The following is a 23164-nucleotide window of genomic DNA, read 5'->3' as shown; positions in this document are numbered from 1 at the left end:
ACGAGACAGTGAGAAAGAGCACCAGAGAGAGAACCAGAGAGCGAGAGCCAGAGAAGGAAGCAAATGACAGCCGATAAATAAGTGAGAGAAAATCAGCCCCTCTTGTCATCTGTGGGCTCCCTGGTGCAGGGTGTAGTAGTGAGCAGAGGCAGTTTGACATGCAGTGTTAGGAGGAGTGATAGAGGGTAACGGAGGCTGGAGCATCCAGCCTGGATGTGTTCCTGCTTGGTTAATTATCCAGCACTCCTCTGATGAGCCAGGAGCCAGGGCTCTGAGCCCTCTGTCCTCAACCTCCTCAGAGACACGGCAACTTAACACTCCTAGGGTCATTCCTACGCTACAGGCTCCAGTAACCCCTACACACTGGGTTAACTTCATTGTCCCAAAAACCTCAATCTGTTTCATCATCTAGAAAAAATGGTGCAATCAAAGGCAATGTAATCTTGTCACATTGTATGGCAGCCTTCATTCAGCTCAATGTCTGAGAAGACTAGATCCATTTCCCTAGCCTCTCACCGGTGGATGCATTTCTTGCTCTCCAAATACTCCATGCCAGATGCCACATTCTCTGCCATTTTCACCAGCATATTTGACTTCAGGTTGTGACCTTCACAGCGCAGGAAGGACAGGAAGTCTCCCCCTGGCAGAACACACACACACTTTATTAGTCCATTGTAATGATAGAATGTACTGTAGCTGTGGTTAGTGTAAAGGCCCACGACAGATTGGCTCACCTTGTACCAGCTCCATAATGATATAGATGGGTTGTTTCTGTGTGCAGACACCAATCAGCTTCACTATGTTAGGATGGTCATACTGCTTTAGGATCCTGCACAGCAGAGAGAGACAGCAAGGTCAATGTGAACGAGAGAGACTGAGAAAGAGAACGAGAGAGAAAGAAAGACTGACCTGGCCTCCATAAGGAACCTGTTCTTGTGTTCTGGGGCCAGGTTCTCTCTGCAGGCTTTCACAGCTACAGGGGTGTTATCAGAAAGCAGACGACCACTGTACACCTCCCCAAAGTTACCCTGGACAACAGACACACATCAAGCTTAATTCTGGATATTGGCTGAAACAAAAACAGAAGGCCAACCTGACAATCAGAGCTTCTCATAACTCCAAACAGACATTCCACAGGTGGTGAGCTCACCTGGCCAATGCTCTGCCCCAGGATGACATCATCGTGTTCCAGAACCCACTTGTCCTGGAGGGAGAGAGAGAGAGAGGAACCAATCAGATACCAGTGCTGCTGTTCCTTCTGAATGGGTAGACTGACTTTGCAGCCTGGTAGAAGCATTTCGGACCAACTTCTAAAACTGCGTTGTACGAGTGTAAAATTGTGTTTGTGTACAGTATGTGTGTGTGTGTGTAGAATGGAGACATTGTAGTGTGTGCCAAACACTGGAGCCCATTTGATGGGCAGCATAGTGGTAGTACAGTATGCATGCAGCTCTAGAGAACATGTGAGAGTGTTATGTATAGCACTCTGCAGGAGGGTGGAGAGCAAGTATGAGTATGTGGATCTTGGGAGCTCATTAAAATCTGATGGATCCTAACGCTGAGACAGCTGCTACGCAGAGCTGGTGTGTTCCAAGCCCATTCACTCCCAACATGCTCAGGAGAGGTGTAATAGAAGCGTGCGCGCATGCAGGTACACACACAGTGTTTTGCACACACTACAAGGTCGCTATTTCACACACACACAAAACATAGACCTACAAGAGCACCCCCTGACTCACACATCTCCCTCCTCCCACATACATACAGTTAAACCCACAGGTCCACCCAACACCAGCACACAGGACCAGGGACACGGGGCCCATTAACTACACTTTGCTAGGCCCCAGACTTAATTGATGGCCGCCTCATTATTCTTAACCTGTTAGAAGCATTAACCAACAGCCACTTGTCCCACAGCACAGAATGAGAAAGGCAGCTGAGGGTTTTTACTGTAATCCTGCCAAGGACAGATTTAGAACACCATCTGAGATTTTTAAAAATGGTATGTAATTCATCTGTAAAAGAGACATGGTCTCAGTATAAGTCCCAGATAAATTAAAGGTAAAATTGTCATTACAGAACTACTGGAGAAAGATAACTAAACATGTGGGAATGTAATTTAATCCTTATTTAGGTAAGTTAAACTAATAACATTAATATTTAAGAAATACTTAGACAAATAAAGCATTGAGGAACCTTGCATTAAACACGATAAAACAAAACAAGGGACTTTTCAACAAAGGTAAAACAGAATCTACAATATATTACAGTTGACCAGTGAGTGAGTGAGTGAGTGAGAGAGAGAAGCTTTACCTTTAGGACAGGTCTCTTCAGGACAATGTCAGATCTCTTGGTGACGTGTTGGTGTGACGAGACCAGGTGGTTCATCAGCATGGGAACGGTGTGGAATCCCTCTCCATCCAGGCGGTACATATTCTAAACACACACACTTTATAACCATACAAACTGTACAGACATGATCATATTGTAAATACACACTCACTCACGTCTGTGCTCTGGATAAGGAAGTGCCTGCAAGAGCCAGCCCAGTGGACAGAGAGGACATACTCCTGTTTGCCCTGACTCTGTCTGACCAGGAAGTCTCCATCACACCTCAGCAGCTCCTGGACTTCCAGCCTGGGGATGACTCCGTGGTACCAGTTCTGCTGCTCCAGGGGGCGCTCTACCTCTGGGACTGGGGACAGGGCAGGGGGCACCTGGAGGGGGTTCACACAGCAAGGTCAATGAGGGGCCAGGTAAGGAGGGACCTGGGCATGGAGCACCCACTGTGAGACTCATTCATAAGCCATAAATTGATTTCAATGGGAGATTAGTGCGGTTTGAGATGCATGAGTCACACACTTGTATCTCTAGATGAGAATCAGCACAGGGGAACACGCACATACATCCAGTGGTGTAGTGGAGGGTAAACAAGTCAACACAGTTTACATATTTTTTTTGCCCAACAGTTTACACACCTTTTGCAGAAAAATGCAGAAATGAAAGAATAGGAAGGGTTACTTTTTTCCACCACAAACACGATCAGAGTTTACCCACTAACGTTGTTACCACTACATCACAGAAGAATACATAGACAGGTTTACAATACACTGTGAAGGAGACTAGATACAAGGAAGATACAGCTACAAACTACATTGATCAGGAGATACAAAATACACTGCTCAAAAACAATACAATATATCTCTACAGACCACACACATGGATACTAGTGATGTAACGGACCGTAGTTGATCCGTGATCCGGATCACCCCCACGGTTCGGCACGCATGTGAACCGCAGAATAATTGCAACGTTTAACCATCATAATGTGAAATACAATTTTACTGCCGCTGTTACTTTTTAAAGTAATAATTCCCTAAATATCGATGTAGAGTTGCAGTGAATAGATAAAGACAAGACAGATATATGTATTTTACTCTAAAGCCTGAAGGTTGATTTTTTTTAAAGCAGTTGTGTGTACTGTTCACGTGAAATGTTGAATCCCAACGAATCAATCTTGGATGATCGCCTTACAAAAAGCAAAGAAGAAAAAAGAGCAGTGACAGCCATGGCTAGCGGAGGAGCTGAAGAACTGGACAAGCCTCCCGCTTCATTTACGTCTCATGTATGGGAGCATTTTTGTTTCACTGTGAAGGGTGGTGGACAACACCATTACGGTGTGTAGGCATTGTGCCACAAGAAAGCCGTATGATCAAGGAAACATCGGGCATGGCCACACATTTAAAGCGTCATCACCCTGGTGTGTCAGTGACGGGAGCCAACATTTAAACAGCCCTTTACTGCAGAATCAGACCGGGCTAAAGCCATCACCAAATCTATTGGGATGTTTATCGCTTTAGACCTGAGGCCATACTCAGTTGTGGACAACAAAGGGTTTCAAAATATTTATTGTAATGGAGCAGGTCGCTAACCCTCGACCTTCTAGTCCGAAGTCCAGCGCTCTATCGACTGTGCCCCAAAAGCATGCTCGAGCGGCAGAGTCGATATCCGAGCTTATAAATCCAGGGTCGTTACAATATGGTGAAAGTGCTTGAGCCAAGCTACGAAATCCCCTCGCGCACCTACTTCAGTATGAAGATCGTGCCAGATCTTTATGAACAGGAAAATTACAAAATTGTCGATGAATTATCCAAGGCATCCCCTGTTGCCTTCACCACAGACGGGTGGACCTCCTGGGCAACGGAAAGCTACGTGACTGACTGCTCACTACACCACAGGCGGGTGGAAGCCGCAAAGTCTGGTGCTACAGACACGCCCCCTCTGCGAGAGTCACACAGGCACAAATCTGGCGCAGGTACTGCTAGGAGCAGTAGCAGAGTGGAAGCTAGAGAGGCCCAATAGCAATATCCCAACCACCACAGATAATGCCAAAAACCAAGTAAATGCAGTGATAGAAGCTGGACTGGGGCCACAGATAGCTTGCTTTGCACGTGTGATCAATTTAGCATCTCAGTGAACCAGATGGACCGCCTCCTTGGGAGGATCAGGAAGGTGGTTTCCTTTTTCCAGCCGCTCATGTGCTTAAGACCAAGCAACAAATGCTACAGCTACCGACCCACAAGCTCATACACGATGTCACAACAAGATGGATTTCCACTTATGACATGCTGGAGCGTTATCTTGAGCAGCAGGCAGCTGTATAGTCTGCACTGACGGACAAGACCCTGAAAAAAAATAAAGACATCGTCACCTTATCTGATGACCTGAAAGTGGCCGTCTGTGTCCATGATCCTACCTCTGAAAACAAGGATTCTACAATCCATGGCCCCAAGTGAGGAAGACGGCACCATCACTAGAGATGTCAAGGCTGCCATTAGAGAGGACCTGAACCCCAGATACCCCCCTAATGTACAGAACTACATTCATAGATCTACTGCACTGGATCCAAGGTTCAAGTCCCTGTCTCAACTAGACCCTGCCCTACACCGGAGGACAGTGATTTCACCACTGAGATTGTGGCCACTGAAGAGGTAACAAAAAAGAAGAAGAGTGAATTACTTCAATAATAAATATACTGCAGTCAAATCAAATATTTGGAATTGGAATCATCCAGTTTTTATTTGGAATAATAATGACTTTTATTAAATGTTATTGCCACAATTATAGTTCTAGAGCTGACAGGAGCAGACTCCGAGGCATCTCCTCCACAAAATAATTTGGCCATGAAGGAGCTTTTCGGGGAGACGTTTGCGAGCAAGGACACGGGCAAGACGTTTGACAACACCATCAACAGGAGGTGGCATCCTACAAGGCAGCAAGTGTCATTCCAGTGGATGGTGATCCACTAACGTGGTGGAAAATCAGTGAGTGTAAATACCCTCACATTGTCATGACGGCAAGATGCTACCTGGCTGTGCCTGGCACTTCAGTTCCTAGCGAGAGGGTGTTCTCCACAGCAGGGGACATAGTGACTGCAAAGGAGGTCTATCCTCTCCCCAGACAATGTAGACAACCTCATCTTTTTGAAAAAGAATTTGAAGTTATAAGCTCAGGTCTGCTTTGCTTTCTTTTCTTTTCTTTTTTTTGGATGATGTGGACGCAGGCTAGTTTTTCATTCACTATTGTTCAAAGGAAGACAGTATCATGCCTCATATAATATTTTATTTTAAGATTTTATTTAAACACTGAAAAGTTATTTGCTTTAAGTGTTCTTTAAGTAATAAATGGAAAGCAAAGTTATATTTGTCCCCCCCATTTTTTTTGCTGATCCGGAAAATGATCAGATCCGTGACTCAAACCGTGATCCGGACCGAACCATGAGTTTTGTGATCCGTTGCACCACTAATGGATACCTAGTCATTTTTTTTATACTACAGACAACATGGCGCCAATTCAAAAAGACCCTACTGTTCAGATGACAAGATAAGGCATACTACAACATTGTAAACAAACATCTATAGAGAGAAGATAGATAAAAAAGAGGAAAGCCAGATGAGAAACAAGGCGTTTCACAACTGGAGTCCTACTCTGAACAGTTAGGCTTACAGAGAAAACACAGCCATTTGCTGTTTGACAAGGGAACTGTTTGACTGTCTGACTTGAGTTGTTTGAATAGACAGAGACAGATAAATCAAAGGCAGCAGGTGGGTGAAAACAGAACAGGTCCATCTGTGACAGGGGTGATCACAATGATGCCTCACAGACAATGAATGACTATAGTTGACCGTGTATGAAAATAACAGATTGTCTATTGTCGTAGCTGAATCAGAATTAGTTAGGTAACATAGATAAATAAGATGTTTTATTTATTTTATACTTGTCATTAAAATGTCTTCTTTTGGACTATACTGTTGGCAGTTGCATTTTCCTCTCTCTTCTCTAGGGAAAAGTCACTTGGGGCCCAGAGAGGGCAGAGGTCAGGCTTGTCTTTTACATGTCTGGTAATAGGCAGAATATCAGAAAGGGAGAAGTCAGGTTTGAACATTGTCTTCATAATGAATATATCTGTGAAACCATGTGAAGGGCTCCACTATGTCTGTACTCCAGTCACTCCCTCCTTTTCCCATTGGGGGGAGGAGTATGGCAGTGTCTCGAACCATTGTATGTCCCCTCTGATGTTGAAACTTATCTTTTATAGTATATGACCTACAGGCTCACTCCCCTCAGTGAGCTTGTCCAGGGGTGGGTTGTATTTGAGATGGGAGTATCTAGAATGGTCAATTGATATATGCCATTGGATGAGGTAATGTTTTGGTAATAGGAAGTACCAAGAATGAGAAGTAGAACCTTGTCTTAGAGAGCAAATTGAACAATAATTTATAGCTAATGCTGTCTGGCTATGGGATACTCTTCTCTCAAGTAAAAGTCTTTCTTTGTGAACCGTTCCTAAGATCTGTGGTTTGTCATGTCGACTAGGGGGTGAATCTTTGCTATAAAAGATCTCAGTTGCCATTATGTTGACACTCTCAGAGAATTCATTTATAGACACTGAATTGATCTGAGAGTCACAGGGCTATGGTGAAACTCATATATTATTAAAAGATGAAGTTTAAAATATAACTCTGACTTGTGTGTGGTTTGTAAACTCTCCTTTCACTTAGTAATACAGGAAATTACCACGACACTATGCTGCATCACTGGTATGACCATAACTGTGTACTATGTATGACCATAGCTGACTGTTTCTGAACACTGACTGTGTATGTTACATCACTGACCGTGTATTTGGGTTTGAACAGGCCACTAAGGTGGCTAATGATGCCGTCCACACTGAGGTTTCTGAGGCCGTCCCTCTCCTGAAACAACACAGAGCACAACCATCATCAACCTCCCTTTTAGGAATGCTCATCACCACCAGTACCTGTGTTTATAATAACAACATGTAACAGCACTCAGAAACACAACATAATCCACAGATGAGAGAATGTCACAAAAAAGTACAAACATGATGAGTAGAGAATGTCAAAGAAAATACTTGTTTGCTTTAGGGTGGATCTGGATAAAACAGCGCTATGAAAATGGGTGTCAACACCATGACAGACAGCAACGTATGCAAAGCACCAAGATCCTCAATCATGCCTCTGTTTCAATAGAGATGGTTGTGTCTGAACGAGACACGAGTATAGGTTGTCCTCAGTACAGAACAGACTGGTTGAGTCCGTCTGTAGTTCAGATGATTTTATATCCTCCTTTGCATGTTTGGTTTATATTCTACATACTGGCTGTTCTAATGAGCGCCGCCGCAAAACAAGATGGAATTTGGTTGGTCCGGACCGCACCAAATCTGTACCAATCATAGAGGTCTATGTTTCACAAGTTTGTACATCACAGTTTAGCACAGAGTACAGTACAGTACAGCAGAGTAGAGTTCAGTACAGTGCAGTATAGTACTATACAGTAAATTATACTGTGCTCTACTGTACTGTACTAAACTCTACTGTACAGTACAGTACTGACCTATACTCTACTTTGCTTTACTGTACTCAATCAAACCAACTTGTATTTGTCACGTGTAGACTTTACCGTGAAACTATCTCAGGAGCTCTTCCCAACAATGCACAGTTAAAAATAAGAAAATAAGAAAAATACAAATAGTAACACAAGAAAGAAGCTGTATAAAAAGGAGTACCACTACCATGTCACTGAGCAGGGGTACAAGGTATTTGAGGTAGATGTGTACATGAAGGCAGGGTAAAGTGAATAGGCATCAGAATAGATAACAATAAGAGTAAAATTAAAAACAGTAGCAGCATATGATGATTGTGTGTGTGTGTGTGCGCGTATGTATGTAGTGTATGTGAATGTGTGTGGGTTTGAGTGAGACTGTCAGTGTAACGTTTGTGGGTGAGTCTATACATAGTGTGTATACAGTTGAAGTCGGAAGTTTACATACACTTTAGCCAAATATATTTCAACTCAGTTTTTCACAATTCCTGACATTTAATCCTGGTAAAAATTCACTGTCTTAGGTCAGTTAATAAGATCAGCACTTTATTTTAAGAATGTGAAATGTCAGAATAATAGTAGACAGAATGATTTATTTCAGCTTTTATTTCTTTCAACACATTCCCAGTGGGTCAGAAGTATACATACACTCAATTAGTATTTGGTAGCATTGCCTTTAAATGGTTTAACTTGGGTCAAACGTTTCGGGTAGCCTTCCACAAGCTTCCCACAATAAATTGGGTGGATTTTGGCCCATTCGTCCTGACAGAGCTGGTGTAATTGAGTCAGGTTTGTAGGCCTCCTTGCTCGCACACGCTTTTTCAGTTCTGCCCACACATTTTCTATAGGATTGAGGTCAGGGCTTTGTTATGGTCACTCCAGTACCTTGACTTTGTTGTCCTTAAGCCATTTTGACACAACTTTGGAAGTATGCTTGGGGTCATTGTCCATATAGAAGACACATTTGCGACCAAGCTTTATCTTCCTGACTGATGTCTTGAGATGTTGCTTCAATATATCCACATCATTTTCTTTCCTCGTGATGCCATCTATTTTGTGAAGTGCACCAGTCCCTCTTGCAGCAAAGCACCCCCACAACATGATGCTGCCACCTCTGTGCTTCATGGTTGGGATGGTGTTCTTTGGCTTGCAAGCCTCCCCCTTTTTCCTCCAAACATAATGATGGTCATTATGGCCAAACAGTTCTATTTTTGTTTCATCAGATCAGAGATCAGATCAGATTTCTCCAAAAAGTACAATCTTTGTCCCCATGTGCAGTCTGGCTTTTTAATGGCAGTTTTGGAGCAGTGTTTTTTTCCTTGCCGAGCGGCCTTTCAGGATATGTCGATATAGGACTCATTTTACTGTGGATATAGATACTTTTGTGCCTGTTTCCTCCAGGATCTTCACAAGGTCATTTGCTGTTGTTCTGAGATTGATATGCACTATTTGCACCAAAGTATGTTTGCGTCTCCTTCCTGAGCGGTATGACGGCTGTGTGGTCCCACGGTGTTTATACTTGCGTACTATTGTTTGTACAGATGAACGTGGTACCTTCAGGCCTTTGGAAATTGCTTCCAAGGATGAACCAGACTTGTGGAGGTCCACCATTTTTCTTCTGAGGTCTTGGCTGATTTCTTTTGATTTTCACATGATGTCAAGCAAAGAGGCACTGAGTTGTAAGGTAGGCCTTTGAAATATATCCACAGGTACACCTCCAATTGATTCAAAGTATGTCAATTAGCCTATCAGAAGCTTCTAAAGCCATGACATAATTTTCTGGAATTTTCCAAATTGTTTAAATGCACAGTCAACTTAGTGTATGTGAACTTGTGACCCACTGGAATTGTGATACAGTGAATTATAAGTGAAATAATCTGTCTGTAAACAATTGTTGGAAAAATTACTTGTGTCATGCACAAAGTAGATGTCCTAAACGACTTGCTAAAACTATAGTTTGTTAACAAGAAATTTGTGGATTGATTGAAAAATGAGTTTTAATGACTCCAACCTAAGTGTATGTAAACTTCCGACTTCAACTGTATATAGTGTTGTGAGTGTGCATAGAGTTCAGTGCAAGATAGGGCCAATGCAGATAGTCCAGGTAACCATTTAGCAGTATTATGGCTATTTAGCCATCTTTAGCAGCCTTTGCTTATTCCTAATATTTAGGATGGAAAATGGTTAAACACGTTATACATGCCTTTGTAAAAATAGACTCAGCTTTCATTTGACAGCAAATTTGATGCGCTCCAATGAGTCACATTTTAGTGCTCGTGTGACTTTTTACATGGTGGCATTTTACAAATGCCCATAACACCAGGGTTTCAACACAACCTGCGTGGGAACATTGATGCAATTCACTTTAGTCATCTGGTACTACTGTGTGAGTATAGAGTGGAAAAAAAAACAATTAACCTTTTGTTTAATTTCTTTCATTTTCAAAACAATGGTATTTCAAAAGCTTTTATATATAGCTCAGTGATTTTCATAAGCCCACAGTACATTAGTGATTTAGTGATGATGTATTTGTAGAACTTATAAAGCAGCAAACTACCAAGCTAACAAACTAAAGTACACAACAATCACATATGATAATGAATGAGAAGAACCTGAACTCAGAACACACAATGGAGAACTAGAAACAAACAAGAGTCAATAACAACATGTTTTACAACATCATACACAATGAGTGCAATCACAGGTCAGGTTCCCATACGAGACAAGACAATGAAACAGACGCAAGGGACAGAGATCATCTCAACCACAGGAAGCATGGTATCTCTTTCAGATGAGTGGCAGGGATCAGATATGCAGAGGGTGTGTGTGTGTGTGTTTGAGAGAGAGAGGGAGAGAGGAGACCTACACTAGAGGTGATAGAGGAGAGGGAGATACGATCCTCTTCCAGCCCCAGGGCAGGTGGGGGTTCACTGGATCCCAGCCATTCCAGCTTCCCCTTCAGCAGCAACCTCTGTGCCTCCAGCCTGGTTCTAGCTCCCAGAGACAGCATCACCTGCTGTCGGCTCTCCTCCAGTGCATGCCTCTTACTGAACTGGTAAACCCTGCAGAGAGAGGAGCAGCCTGTCAGCTCATCAATTAAATCATTGTGATGATACTGTGGAACAATGTGTTTCCATTTCAACATATAGCAACAATTCCATTGACTTTTGCCTCACGGTCAATATATTTAAAGCATAACTGACATGCCCGATGGCTTTACACAAGAATACTGGTCAACTGGCCCATCTCCTACACCTTAGCCATATTGCTTCCGCAGGGCACTCACCAACAGTATAGTTGAAATGAGATATTCTATACGGGAGAAGTACGGTTAAAAATGCAGTAAGTCATGTCAGAAGGTAGCAGATGTATTACTTAACAACAGCTGCAAATTCCAATAAAACTACATCAAGTTTTGAAGCTCACTTTCCTTGCTTTGTCTAACAACACTATCATGAATCTAGTGAAGAGGTTTTCTGGGTCAGAGTGCATATTTATTTAGTTCATAGCACAAATGTTTGTTAGCACGTTTCTCACACTGGCTTTAGCCATGGCGGGAACAGACCAGCCCAGGCAAGTGCAGGGAGATTGCCATGCAACACGTGCCTTACAGGGAGACGTCTTCATAGTGTGACAAATTCCCATGAATTGTGAATCTGTTCAAACCGAACAGCTAGCGCGACAGCGAAAATGGCTTCGTAAAAATATATATTTCAGCTAATAGGGAGTACCTAACAAAATAACTACATTATGGCATTCGCTAATCATAATCTTTTTTACATATAATAGAAATGTCGGTATATTTGTGGACAAAATTCTTCCTTACTTACTTTTCAAATATTGCACTGCTACATTAACTAACATCACCACTTGGGTAAAAGAGTTCTTTACTAATCAAGAAAGCATTCAGTCGCTCCCGTCTGTCTCTGTTGATTTCCAAAGTGTTTCATCAAACCCATGACTCCTTAAGGAGAGGCATGTTTCCCTCGGCACCAGTGAACATTAGGCTAGTGTCAGTCAACACAGCTGCTCCATCTATGCACTAAGAGCTTATTAGTAACGTCTAATAACAGCGGACAGGCATCTAAACCAAGACAAATGAGAGAAGCTTGAAAAGTCTCCTCATATCACCATGTTATATTCATAAGGCATAGTGAGTCTGTCCCCCAGAGAGCAGCCAGCTTAGCCAGCCTTAGCAGAGAGGAGAGCAGCCTAAACTACTCTGATAGGAGACTGCCTGCAGATGGAACACCACCATTGAGAGGAGATACACAAACACACCTCAACAATATGACGCAGATCAATGGCAAAATGCATTACTCTTTTTTTTCCCAGTCAGTGTTGGTGAAGACGGTGGTTTGGTACTGCCAGAGCCAACTTTATCCTGGTTCAGACCATAAAAATTTAATTATATTCTGTTTACCCAGGATAAATGACCATATTATCAGGTATAACAGCTGAAAGTGCTATCTAATGACACTATATCTGCCTAAGTGATTAGGCAGATATAGGACAAAAGTATGCTTGCCCATGTAAAGTTGGACCTTCCAGTACATGTGGATATCGCCTCACCTCTGACCCCGTTTGATGCACTCTTCCTCTGCCTCTAGCTCCAACTCCAGCTGGTTGACTGAGGCCTGTTGGGAAACCACATTACCAGCTAGAGACAGCAGTTCCTCTTCCACTGCAGTCAACCTGGTAGAGGGGTAGAGACATTTGGAGAGAAGGGGGACGAAGGGGTGAAATGTGTTGTTGGTGTTGAGGTTGTGTGTGTGCGTGCCTTTTAAAATGATAAACTTGGATTAGCTAACACAACATGGCATTGGAACACAGGAGTGATCTCTGTATGCCTATACAGATATTCCATAAAAATCTGCCGTTTCCAGCTACAATAGTTACTTACAACATTAACAATGTCTACACTGTATTTCTGATCAATTTGATGCTAATTTAATGGACAAATGTGCTTTTCTTTCAAAACAAGGGCATTTCTAAATGACACCAAACTTTTGAACAGTAGTATATATATATATATATATATATATATATATATATATATATATATATATATATATATATATATATATATATATATATATATATATATATATATAGTACACGTCAAAAGTTGACACACCTACTCATTACAGGTCTTTCAAAAAATAAAATAAATCTACATTGTAGAATCATAGTGAAGAAATCAAAACTAGGAAATAACACATATGGAATCATGTAGTAACCAAAATAAAGTGTTAAACAAATCAAAATATATTTTATATTTGAGATTCTTCAAAGTAGCCACCCATTTCCTTGATGACAGCATTGCACACTCTTGCCATTATCTCAACCAGCTTCATGAGGTAATCACCTGGAATGCATTTTAGTTAACAGGTGTCCCTTGTTAAAAGTTAATTTATGGAATTTCTTTCCTTATTGCATTTGAGCCAAGAAGGTGTTCCTTCTTAAAAGTTAATTTGTGTCGAATTTATTTCCTTCTTAATGCATTTGAGCTAACCAGTTGTGTTATGACAAGGTATGTGGTATTCTGTATAAGGCCTTCATGGTCAAATTGCTGAAAAGAAACCACTATATAAACATGGCTTAAGCCTGATGAATTTACTGTGTTAAATGAGGCCTCACCTCCTGGCTACACTAGTGACCATATCCCCCGTGCATCCCGCAAAGGCGGAGGTGTTGCTAACATTTACGATAGCAAATTTCAATTTACAAAAAAAAAAAATATATATATGTTTTCGTCTTTTGAGCTTCTAGTCATGAAATCTATGCAGCCTACTCAATCACTTTTTATAGCTACTGTTTACAGGCCTCCTGGGCCATATACAGCGTTCCTCATTGAGTTCCCTGAATTCCTATCGGACCTTGTAGTCATAGCAAATAATATTCTAATCTTTGGTGACTTTAATATTCACATGGAAAAGTCCACAGACCCACTCCAAAAGGCTTTCGGAGCCATCATCGACTCAGTGGGTTTTGTCCAACATGTCCCTGGACCCACTCACTGTCACAGTCATACTCTGGACCTAGTTTTGTCCCATGGAATAAATATTGTGGATCTTAATGTTTTTCCTCATAATCCTGGACTATCGGACCACCATTTTATTACGTTTGCAATTGCAACAAATAATCTGCTCAGACCCCAACCAAGGAACATCAAAAGTCGTGCTATAAATTCACAGACAACACAAAGATTCCTTGACGTCCTTCCAGATTCCCTCTGTCTACCCAAGGACGCCAGAGGACAAAAATCAGTTAACCACCTAACTGAGGAACTCAATATAACCTTGCGCAATGCCCTAGATGCAGTTGCACCCCTAAAAACTAAAAAACATGTCTCATAAGAAACTAGCTCCCTGGTACACAGAAAATACCCGAGCTCTGAAGCAAGCTTCCAGAAAATTGGAACGGAAATGGCGCCACACCAAACTGGAAGTCTTCAGACTAGCTTGGAAAGACAGTACCGAAGAGCCCTTACTGCTGCTCGATCATCCTATTTTTCTAACTTAATTGAGGAAAATAAGAACAATCCGAAATTCCATTTTGATACTGTCGCAAAGCTAACTAAAAAGCAGCATTCCCCAAGAGAGGATGGCTTTCACTTTAGCAGTGATAAATTCATGAACTTCTTTGAGGAAAAGATCATGATTATTAGAAAGCAAATTACGGACTCCTGTTTAAATCTGCGTATTCCTTCAAAGCTCAGTTGTCCTGAGTCTGCACAACTCTGCCAGGACCTAGGATCAAGAGAGACGCTCAAGTGTTTTAGTACTATATCTCTTGACACAATGATGAAAATAATCATGGCCTCTAAACCTTCAAGCTGCATACTGGACCCTATTCCAACTAAACTAGTGAAAGAGCTGCTTCCTGTGCTTGGCCCTCCTATGTTGAACATAATAAACGGCTTTCTATCCACCGGATGTGTACCAAACTCACTAAAAGTGGCAGTAATAAAGCCTCTCTTGAAAAAGCCAAACCTTGACCCAGAAAATATAAAAAACTAATCGGCCTATATCGAATCTTCCATTCCTCTCAAAAATTTTAGAAAAGGCTGTTGTGCAGCAACTCACTGCCTTCCTGAAGACAAACAATGTATACGGAATGCTTCAGTCTGGTTTTAGACCCCATCATAGCACTGAGACTGCACTTGTGAAGGTGGTAAATTACCTTTTAATGGCATCAGACCGAGGCTCTGCATCTGTCCTCGTGCTCCTAGACCTTAGTTCTGCTTTTGATACCATCGATCACCACATTCTTTTGGAGAGATTGGAAACCCAAATTGGTCTACACGGACAAGTTCTGGCCTGGTTTAGATCTTATCTGTCGGAAAGATATCAGTTTGTCTCTGTGAATGGTTTGTCCTCTGACAAATCAACTGTAAATTTCGGTGTTATACAAGGTTCCGTTTTAGGACCACTATTGTTTTCACTATATATTTTACCTCTTGGGGATGTCATTCGAAAACATAATGTTAACTTTCACTGCTATGCGGATGACACACAGCTGTACATTTCAATGAAACATGGTGAAGCCCCAAAATTGCCCACGCTAGAAGCATGTGTTTCAGACATAAGGAAGTGGATGGCTGCAAACTTTATACTTTTAAACTAGGACAAAACAGAGATGCTTGTTCTAGGTCCCAAGAAACAAAGAGATCTTCTGTTGAATCTGACAATTAATTTTAATGGTTGTACAGTCGTCTCAAATAAAAAACTGTGAAGGACCTCGGCGTTACTCTGGATCCTGATCTCTCTTTTGAAGAACATATCAAGACCATTTCAAGGACAGCTTTTTTCCATCTACGTAACATTGCAAAAATCTGAAACTTTCTGTCCAAAAATGATGCAGAAAAATTAATCCATGCTTTTGTCACTTCTAGGTTAAACTACTGCAATGCTCTACTTTCCGGCTACCCGGATAAAGCACTAAATAAACTTCAGTTAGTGCTAAATACGGCTGCTAGAATCCTGACTAGAACCAAAAATGTTGATCATATTACTCCAGTGCTAGCCTCCCTACACTGTTAAGGCAAGGGCTGATTTCAAGGTTTTACTGCTAACCTACAAAGCATTACATGGGCTTGCTCCTACCCATCTCTCTGATTTGGTCCTGCCGTACATACCTACACGTACGCTACGGTCACAAGACGCAGGCCTCCTAATTGTCCCTAGAATTTCTAAGCAAACAGCTGGAGGCAGGGCTTTCTCCTATAGAGCTCCATTTTTATGGAAAGGTCTGCCTACCCATGTCAGAGACGCAAACTCGGTCTCAACCTTTAAGTCTTTATTGAAGACTCATCTCTTCAGTGGGTCATATGATTGAGTGTAGTCTGGCCCAGGAGTGGGAAGGTGAACGGAAAGGCTCTGGAGCAACGAACCGCCCTTGCTGTCTCTGCCTGGCCGGTTCCCCTCTTTCCACTGGGATTCTCTGCCTCTAACCCAATTACAGGGGCACTGGTTTACTGGGGCTCTCTCATACCGTCGCTAGGAGGGGTGCGTCACTTGAGTGGGTTGAGTCACCGATGTGATCATCCTGTCTGGGTTGGCGCCCCCCCTTGGGTTGTGCCGTGGCGGAGATCTTTGTGGGCTATACTCAGTCTTGTCTCAGGATGGTAAGTTGGTGGTTGAAGATATCCCTCTAGTGGTGTGGGGGCTGTGCTTTGGCAAAGTGGGTGGGGTTATATCCTTCCTGTTTGGCCCTGTCCGGGGGTGTCCTCGGATGGGGCCACAGTGTCTCCTGACCCCTCCTGTCTCAGCCTCCAGTATTTATGCTGCAGTAGTTTATGTGTCGGGGGGCTAGGGTCAGTTTGTTATATCTGGAGTACTTCTCCTGTCCTATTCGGTGTCCTGTGCGAATTTAAGTGTGCTCTCTCTAATTCTCTCTTTCTTTCTCTCTCTCGGAGGACCTGAGCCCTAGGACCATGCCTCAGGACTACCTGACATGATGACTCCTTGCTGTTCCCAGTCCACCTGGCCGTGCTGCTGCTCCAGTTTCAACTGTTCTGCCTTATTATTATTGGACCATGCTGGTCATTTATGAACATTTGAACATCGTGGCCATGTTCTGTTATAATCTCCACCCGGCACAGCCAGAAGAGGACTGGCCACCCCACATAGCCTGGTTCCTCTCTAGGTTTCTTCCTAGGTTTTGGCCTTTCTAGGGAGTTTTTCCTAGCCACCGTGCTTCTACACCTGCATTGCTTGCTGTTTGGGGTTTTAGGCTGGGTTTCTGTACAGCACTTTGAGATATCAGCTGATGTACGAAGGGCTATATAAATACATTTGATTTACGAAAGGACACCAATAAGAAGATCATTTCTTGGAGATTTCTGGTTCCAACCACCGTGTGGGTGAACGGATGATCTCCGCATGTGTGGTTCCCACAGTGAAGCATGGAGGAGGTGGTGTTATGGTGTGGGGATGCTTTGCTGGTGACACTCTCTGTGATTTATTTAGAATTCAAGGCTCACTTAACCAGCATGACTACCACAGCATTCTGCAGAGATACGACATCCCATCTAGTTTAGGCTTAGTGGGCCTATCCTTTGTTTTTCAACAGGACATTGACCCAACACACCTCCAGGTTGTGTAAGGGCTATTTGACCAAGAAGGAGTGATGGCGTGCTGCATCAGATGACCTGGCCTCCACAATCCCCCAACTTCAACCCAAATGAGATGGTTTGGGATAAGTTGGGCTGCAGAGTGAAGGAAATGCAAACAACAAGTGCTCAGCATATGTGGGAACTCCTTCAAGACTGTTGGCAAGACTGTTGGAAAAGCATTCCAGGTGAACCTGGTTGAGACAATGTCAAGAGTGTACAAAGCTGTCATCAAGGCATTAAGGTGATTATTTGAAGAATCTCAAATACAAAATATATTTTGATTTGTTTAACACTTTTACGGTCACTACATGATTTCATGTGTTATTTCATAGTTTTGATGTTTCACTATCATTCTTAAATGTAGAAAATAGTAAAAAATAAATAAAAACACTTGAATGAGAATGTGTGTGTATATACAGTGGGGAGAACAGGTATTTGATACACTGCCGATTTTGTTCCTACTTACAAAGCATGTAGAGGTCTGTAATTTTTTTTATCATAGGTACACTTCAACTGTGAGAGAAAATCACATTGTATGATGATTTTTAAGTAATTAATTTGCATTTTATTGCATGACATAAGTATTTGATACATCAGAAAAGCAGAACTGAATATTTGGCACAGAAATCTTTATTTGCAATTAAAGGGATCATACGTTTCCTGTAGTTCTTGACCAGGTTTGCACACACTGCAACAGGGATTTTGGCCCACTCCTCCATACAGACCTTCTCCAGATCCTTCAGGTTTCAGGGCTGTCGCTAGGCAATACGGACTTTCAGCTCCCTCCAAAGATTTTCTATTGGGTTCAGGTCTGGAGACTGGCAAGGCCACTCCAGGACCCTGAGATGCTTCTTACGGAGCCACTCCTTAGTTGCCCTGGCTGTGTGTTTCGGGTAGTTGTCATGCTGGAAGACCCAGCCACGACCCATCTTCAATGCTCTTACTGAGGGAAGGAGGTTGTTGGCCAAGATCTCACGTTACATGGCCCCATCCATCCTCCCCTCAATACTGTGCAGTCGTCCTGTCCCCTTTGCAGAAAAGCATCCCCAAAGAATGATGTTTCCACCTCCATGCTTCACGGTTGGGATGGTGTTCTTGGGGTTGTACTCATCCTTCTTCTTCCTCCAAACACGGCGAGTGGAGTTTAGACCAAAAAAGCTATATTGTTGTCTCATCAGACCAAATTACCTTCTCCCATTCCTCCTCTGGATCATCCAGATGGTCATTGGCAAACTTCAGACGGGCCTGGACATGCGCTGGCTTGAGCACGGGGACCTTGCGTGCGCTGCAGGATTTTAATCCATGACGGCGTAGTGTGTTACTAATGGTTTTCTTTGAGACTGTGGTCCCAGCCCTCTTCAGGTCATTGACCAGGTCCTGCCGTGTAGTTCTGGGCTGATCCCTCACCTTCCTCATGGTCATTGGTGCCCCATGAGGTGAGATCTTGCATGGAGCCCCAGACAGAAGGCGATTGACCGTCATCTTGAACTTCTTCCATTTTCTAATAATTGCGCCAACGGTTGTTGCCTTCTCACCAAGCTGCTTGCCTATTGTCCTGTAACCCATCCCAGCCTTGTGCAGGTCTACAATTGTATCCCTGATGTCCTTACACAGCTCTCTGGTCTTGGCCATTGTATAGAGGTTGGAGTCTGTTTGATTGAGTGTGTGGACAGGTGTCTTTTATACAGGTAACGAGTTCAAACAGGTGCAGTTAATACAGGTAATGAGTGGAGAACAGGAGGGCTTTTTAAAGAAAAACTAACAGGTCTGTGAGAGCCAGAATTCTTACTGGTTGGTAGGTGATCAAATACTCATACAATGTGATTTTCTGGATTTTTGTTTTAGATTCCGTCCCTCACAGTTGAAGTGTACCTATGATAAAAATGACAGACCTCTACATGCTTTGTAAGTAGGAAAACCTGCAAAATCGGCAGTGTATCAAATACTTGTTCTCCCCACTGTATATACACACACACAGTGGAAGTCGGAAGTTTACATACACTTTGGAATCATTAAAACTAGTTTTTCAACCCCTCCACAAATTTCTTGTTAACAAACTATAGCTTTGGCAAGTTGGTTAGGACATCTACTTTGTGGATGATACAAGACATTTTTCCAACAATTGTTTACAGACAGATTATTTCACTTATAATTCCCTGTATCACAATTCCAGTGGGTCAGAAGTTTGCATACACTAAGTTGACTGTGCATTTAAACAGTTTGGAAAATTCCAGAAAATGATGGCATGGCTTTAGAAGCTTCTGATAGGCTAATTGACATCATTTGAATCAATTGGAGGTGTACCTGTGGACGTATTTCAAGGCCTATCTTCCAACTCAGTGCCTCTTTGCTTGACATCATGTGAAAATCAAAAGAAATCAGCCAAGACCTCAGAAACTTTTTTGTAGACCTCCAGAAGTCTGCTACATCCTTAGGAACAATTTCCAAACGCCTGAAGGTACCACATTCATCTGTACAAACAATAGTACGCAAGTATAAACACCGTGGGACCACGCAACCGTCATACCGCTCAGGAAGGAGACGCGTTCTGTCTCCTAGAGATGAACGTACTTTGGTGCGAAAAGTGCAAATCAATTCCAGAACAACAGCAAAGGACCTTGTGAAGATCCTGGAGGAAACAGGCACAAAAGTATCTATATCCACAGTAAAACGAGTCCTATATCGACATAACCTGAAAGGCCGCTCAGCAAGAAAGAAGCCACTGCTCCAAAACCACCATAAAACAGCCAGACTACGGTTTGCAACTGCACATGGAGACAAAAATCTTACTTTTTGGAGAAATGTCCTCTGGTATGATGAAACAAAAATAGAACTGTTTGGCCTGTTTTTATTGTTACGTTACAGACTTTTAAAAATAAATAATTATCCTCATCAATCTACACAAATTACCCCATAATGACAAAGCAAAAACAGTTTTTTATACATTTTTATTTTTTTAAATAACGGAAATATCACATTTACTTAAGTATTCAGACCCTTAACCAGTACTCTGTTGAAGCACCTTTGGCAGCAATGACAGCCAAGTCTTTTTGGGTATGACACTACAAGCTTGGCACACCTGTATTTGGGGAGTTTCTCCCATTCTTCTCTGCAGATCCTCTCAAGCTCTGTCAGGTTGGATGGGGAGTGTCGCTGCACAGCTATTTTCAGGTCTCTCCACAGGTGTTTGATCAGGTTCAAGTCCGGGCTCTGGCTGGGCCACTCAAAGACATTCAGAGAGACTGGTCCCAAAGCCACTGCTGCGTTGTCTTGGCTGTGTACTTAGGGTAGTTGTCCTGTTGACTCGGTGTGCAATGAACGCAAGAGAAGTGACACAATTTCCCTAGTTAACATTAATTTCTTTTAACTAAATATGCAGGTTTAAAAAAATATATACTTCTGTGTATTGATTTTTAGAAAGGCATTGATGTTTGTGGTTAGGTACATTCGTGCAACGATTGTGCTTTTGTTAAATCACTCATTTGGCGAAGTAGTCTGTAATTCAATAATAAATTAACAGGCACCGCATTGATTATATGCAATGCAGCTAGTTAACCTACTAATATCATCAACCATGTGAGTTAACTAGTGATTATGTTTAGATTGATTGTTTTTTAAAATATACGTTTAATTCTAGCCTGCAACTTACCTTGGCTCCTCGCTGCACTCAGGTAACAGGTGGTCAAGCCTGCCACGCAGTAACCTTGTGGAATGCAATGTAATCGGCCATAATCGGCATCCAAAAATGGCGATTACCGATTGTTATGAAAACCTGAAATCGCCCAATTTTTCAGTTTTTGATTTGTTAAAAAAGTTTGAAATATCCAATAAATGTCGTTCCACTTCATGATTGTGTCCCACTTGTTGTTGATTCTTCACAAAAAAATACAGTTTTATATCTTTATGTTTGAAGCCTGAAATGTGGCAAAAGGTCGCAAAGTTCAAGGGGGCCGAATACTTTCGCAAAGCACTGTAAAGGCCTAATTGGCGGAGTGCTGCAGAGATGGTTGTCCTTCTGAAAGTTTTTTCAATCTCTCATACAGAGGAACTCTAGAGCTCTGTCAGAGTGACCATCGGGTTCTTGACCAAGGCTGACCAAGGCTCTTCTCCCCCGATTGCTCAGTTTGGCCGGGCGGCCAGTTCTAGGTTGTCTTGGCGGTTCTGAACTTCTTCCATTTAAGAATGATGGAGGCAACTGTTCTTGGGGACCTTCAATGCTGCAGAAATGTTTTGGTACCCTTCCCCAGATCTGTGCCTCGACACAATCCTGTCTCAGAGCTCTACGGACAAATCCTTCGACCTCATGACTTGGTTTTTCTCTGAGATGCACTGTCAACTGTGGGAACCTTACTGTATAGACATACATGTGCCTTTCCAAATCATGTCCAATCAATTGAATTTACCACAGGTGGAATCCAATCAAGTTGTAGAAACATCTCAAGGATGATCAATGGAAACAGGATGCGCCTGATTTCAATTTCAAGTCTCATTGCAAAGGGTCTGAATACTTAAGTAAATAAGGTATATGTTTTTTGTTTTCATAAATGTGAAAAAAATTATAAAAACCTGTTTTCGCTGTGTCATTATGTGGTATTGTATGTAGATTGATGAGGATTTAGTACATTTTAGAATGAGGCTTTTTGGGGGAAAAGTCAAGGGGTCTGAATATTTTTTGATTGCGCTGTGCCTGTGTGTGCGTATAAACTAACCTGTGCTGGATCCCCTCCACTGTAAGCTCATTTAGTTCCAGCTCTCCAGTCTTTAGTCGATCTGTGTTCTCCAGAAGACCAGAGTCAAACTCCACACACACCGGAACCTCCCCTACAGACCTGAACACACATGGTGAAACTTTTCAGCCTCTTGACTGCACTAAGATCTGAATATTTACATTTGAGTAATTTAGCAGATTCTCTTATCCAGAGTGACTTGCAGCTGAATACCTGTTCTGTTGGATGAAGCTCTCGTACTCTCTGTGTGGCTCTATGGCCATCAAAGCAGCAGACATCTCCTCGTGGACAGATACGACCTCATGTTGGAGCATACTGGACATGTCATAGTACTCCTGCAGGATCTCCTTCCTGGGTTACAGGGCAAAAGTCAGAGGTCTGGGCCGTATTATTCCATCCTGGTCTGGGGACCCACTGGGTGTGCAGGCTTTTTTCTAGCCCAGCACTAATGTACCATCTAATCAAAGGCTTGATGATCAGTTATTAAATAGGTACAGTGACTTCGGAAAGTATTCAGACACCTTAACTTTTTCCACATTTTGTTAGGTTATAGCCTTATTCTAAAATTAAATCTACACACAATACCCCATAATGACAAAGCAAAAACTGTTTAGAAATGTTTGCTGATTCATAAAAAATCGAAATAAACAGAACTATGACATTTACATAAGTATTCAGACCCTTTACTCACTACTTTGTTGAAGCACCGTTGGCAGCGATTACAGCCTCGATTCATCTTGAGTATGATCCTACAAGCTTGGCACACCTGTACTTGGGTAGTTTCTCCCATTCTTCTCAGCAGATCTTCTCAAGCTCTGTCAGGCTGAATGGGGAGGGTTGCTGCACAGCTATTTTCAGGTCTCTCCAGAGATGTTTGATTGAGTTCAAGTCCGGGCTCTGGCTGAGCCACTCA

General features: G+C 42.4%; 1 protein-coding gene across 3 annotated transcripts in view; it reads right to left on the bottom strand.

Moving 5' to 3' along the window:
* Positions 1-23164, bottom strand: part of LOC110526459 (tyrosine-protein kinase Fes/Fps) — a 41637-nt gene that overhangs the window by 2201 nt on the left and 16272 nt on the right. For 2 of the 3 annotated variants that reach the window (XM_021607451.2, XM_021607450.2), the window contains exons 6-16: positions 22465-22602; positions 22234-22353; positions 12478-12600; positions 10772-10967; positions 7179-7256; positions 2508-2717; positions 2314-2436; positions 1151-1204; positions 910-1028; positions 735-829; positions 517-640 (exon numbers count right to left, since the gene is read on the bottom strand). In XM_021607451.2, the coding sequence (XP_021463126.2) occupies positions 517-640; positions 735-829; positions 910-1028; positions 1151-1204; positions 2314-2436; positions 2508-2717; positions 7179-7256; positions 10772-10967; positions 12478-12600; positions 22234-22353; positions 22465-22602 (1380 nt within the window). The remainder of the gene's footprint in view (positions 1-516; positions 641-734; positions 830-909; positions 1029-1150; positions 1205-2313; positions 2437-2507; positions 2718-7178; positions 7257-10771; positions 10968-12477; positions 12601-22233; positions 22354-22464; positions 22603-23164) is intronic. The other variant, XM_036980847.1, reaches the window with a different exon arrangement.

The sequence above is a fragment of the Oncorhynchus mykiss genome, chromosome 6 (genome assembly GCF_013265735.2).
Source record: "Oncorhynchus mykiss isolate Arlee chromosome 6, USDA_OmykA_1.1, whole genome shotgun sequence".
Taxonomy (NCBI): Eukaryota; Metazoa; Chordata; class Actinopteri; order Salmoniformes; family Salmonidae; genus Oncorhynchus; species Oncorhynchus mykiss.
Note: the sequence above shows the minus strand (reverse complement) of the source record. Positions and strands in the feature narration are given on the sequence as shown.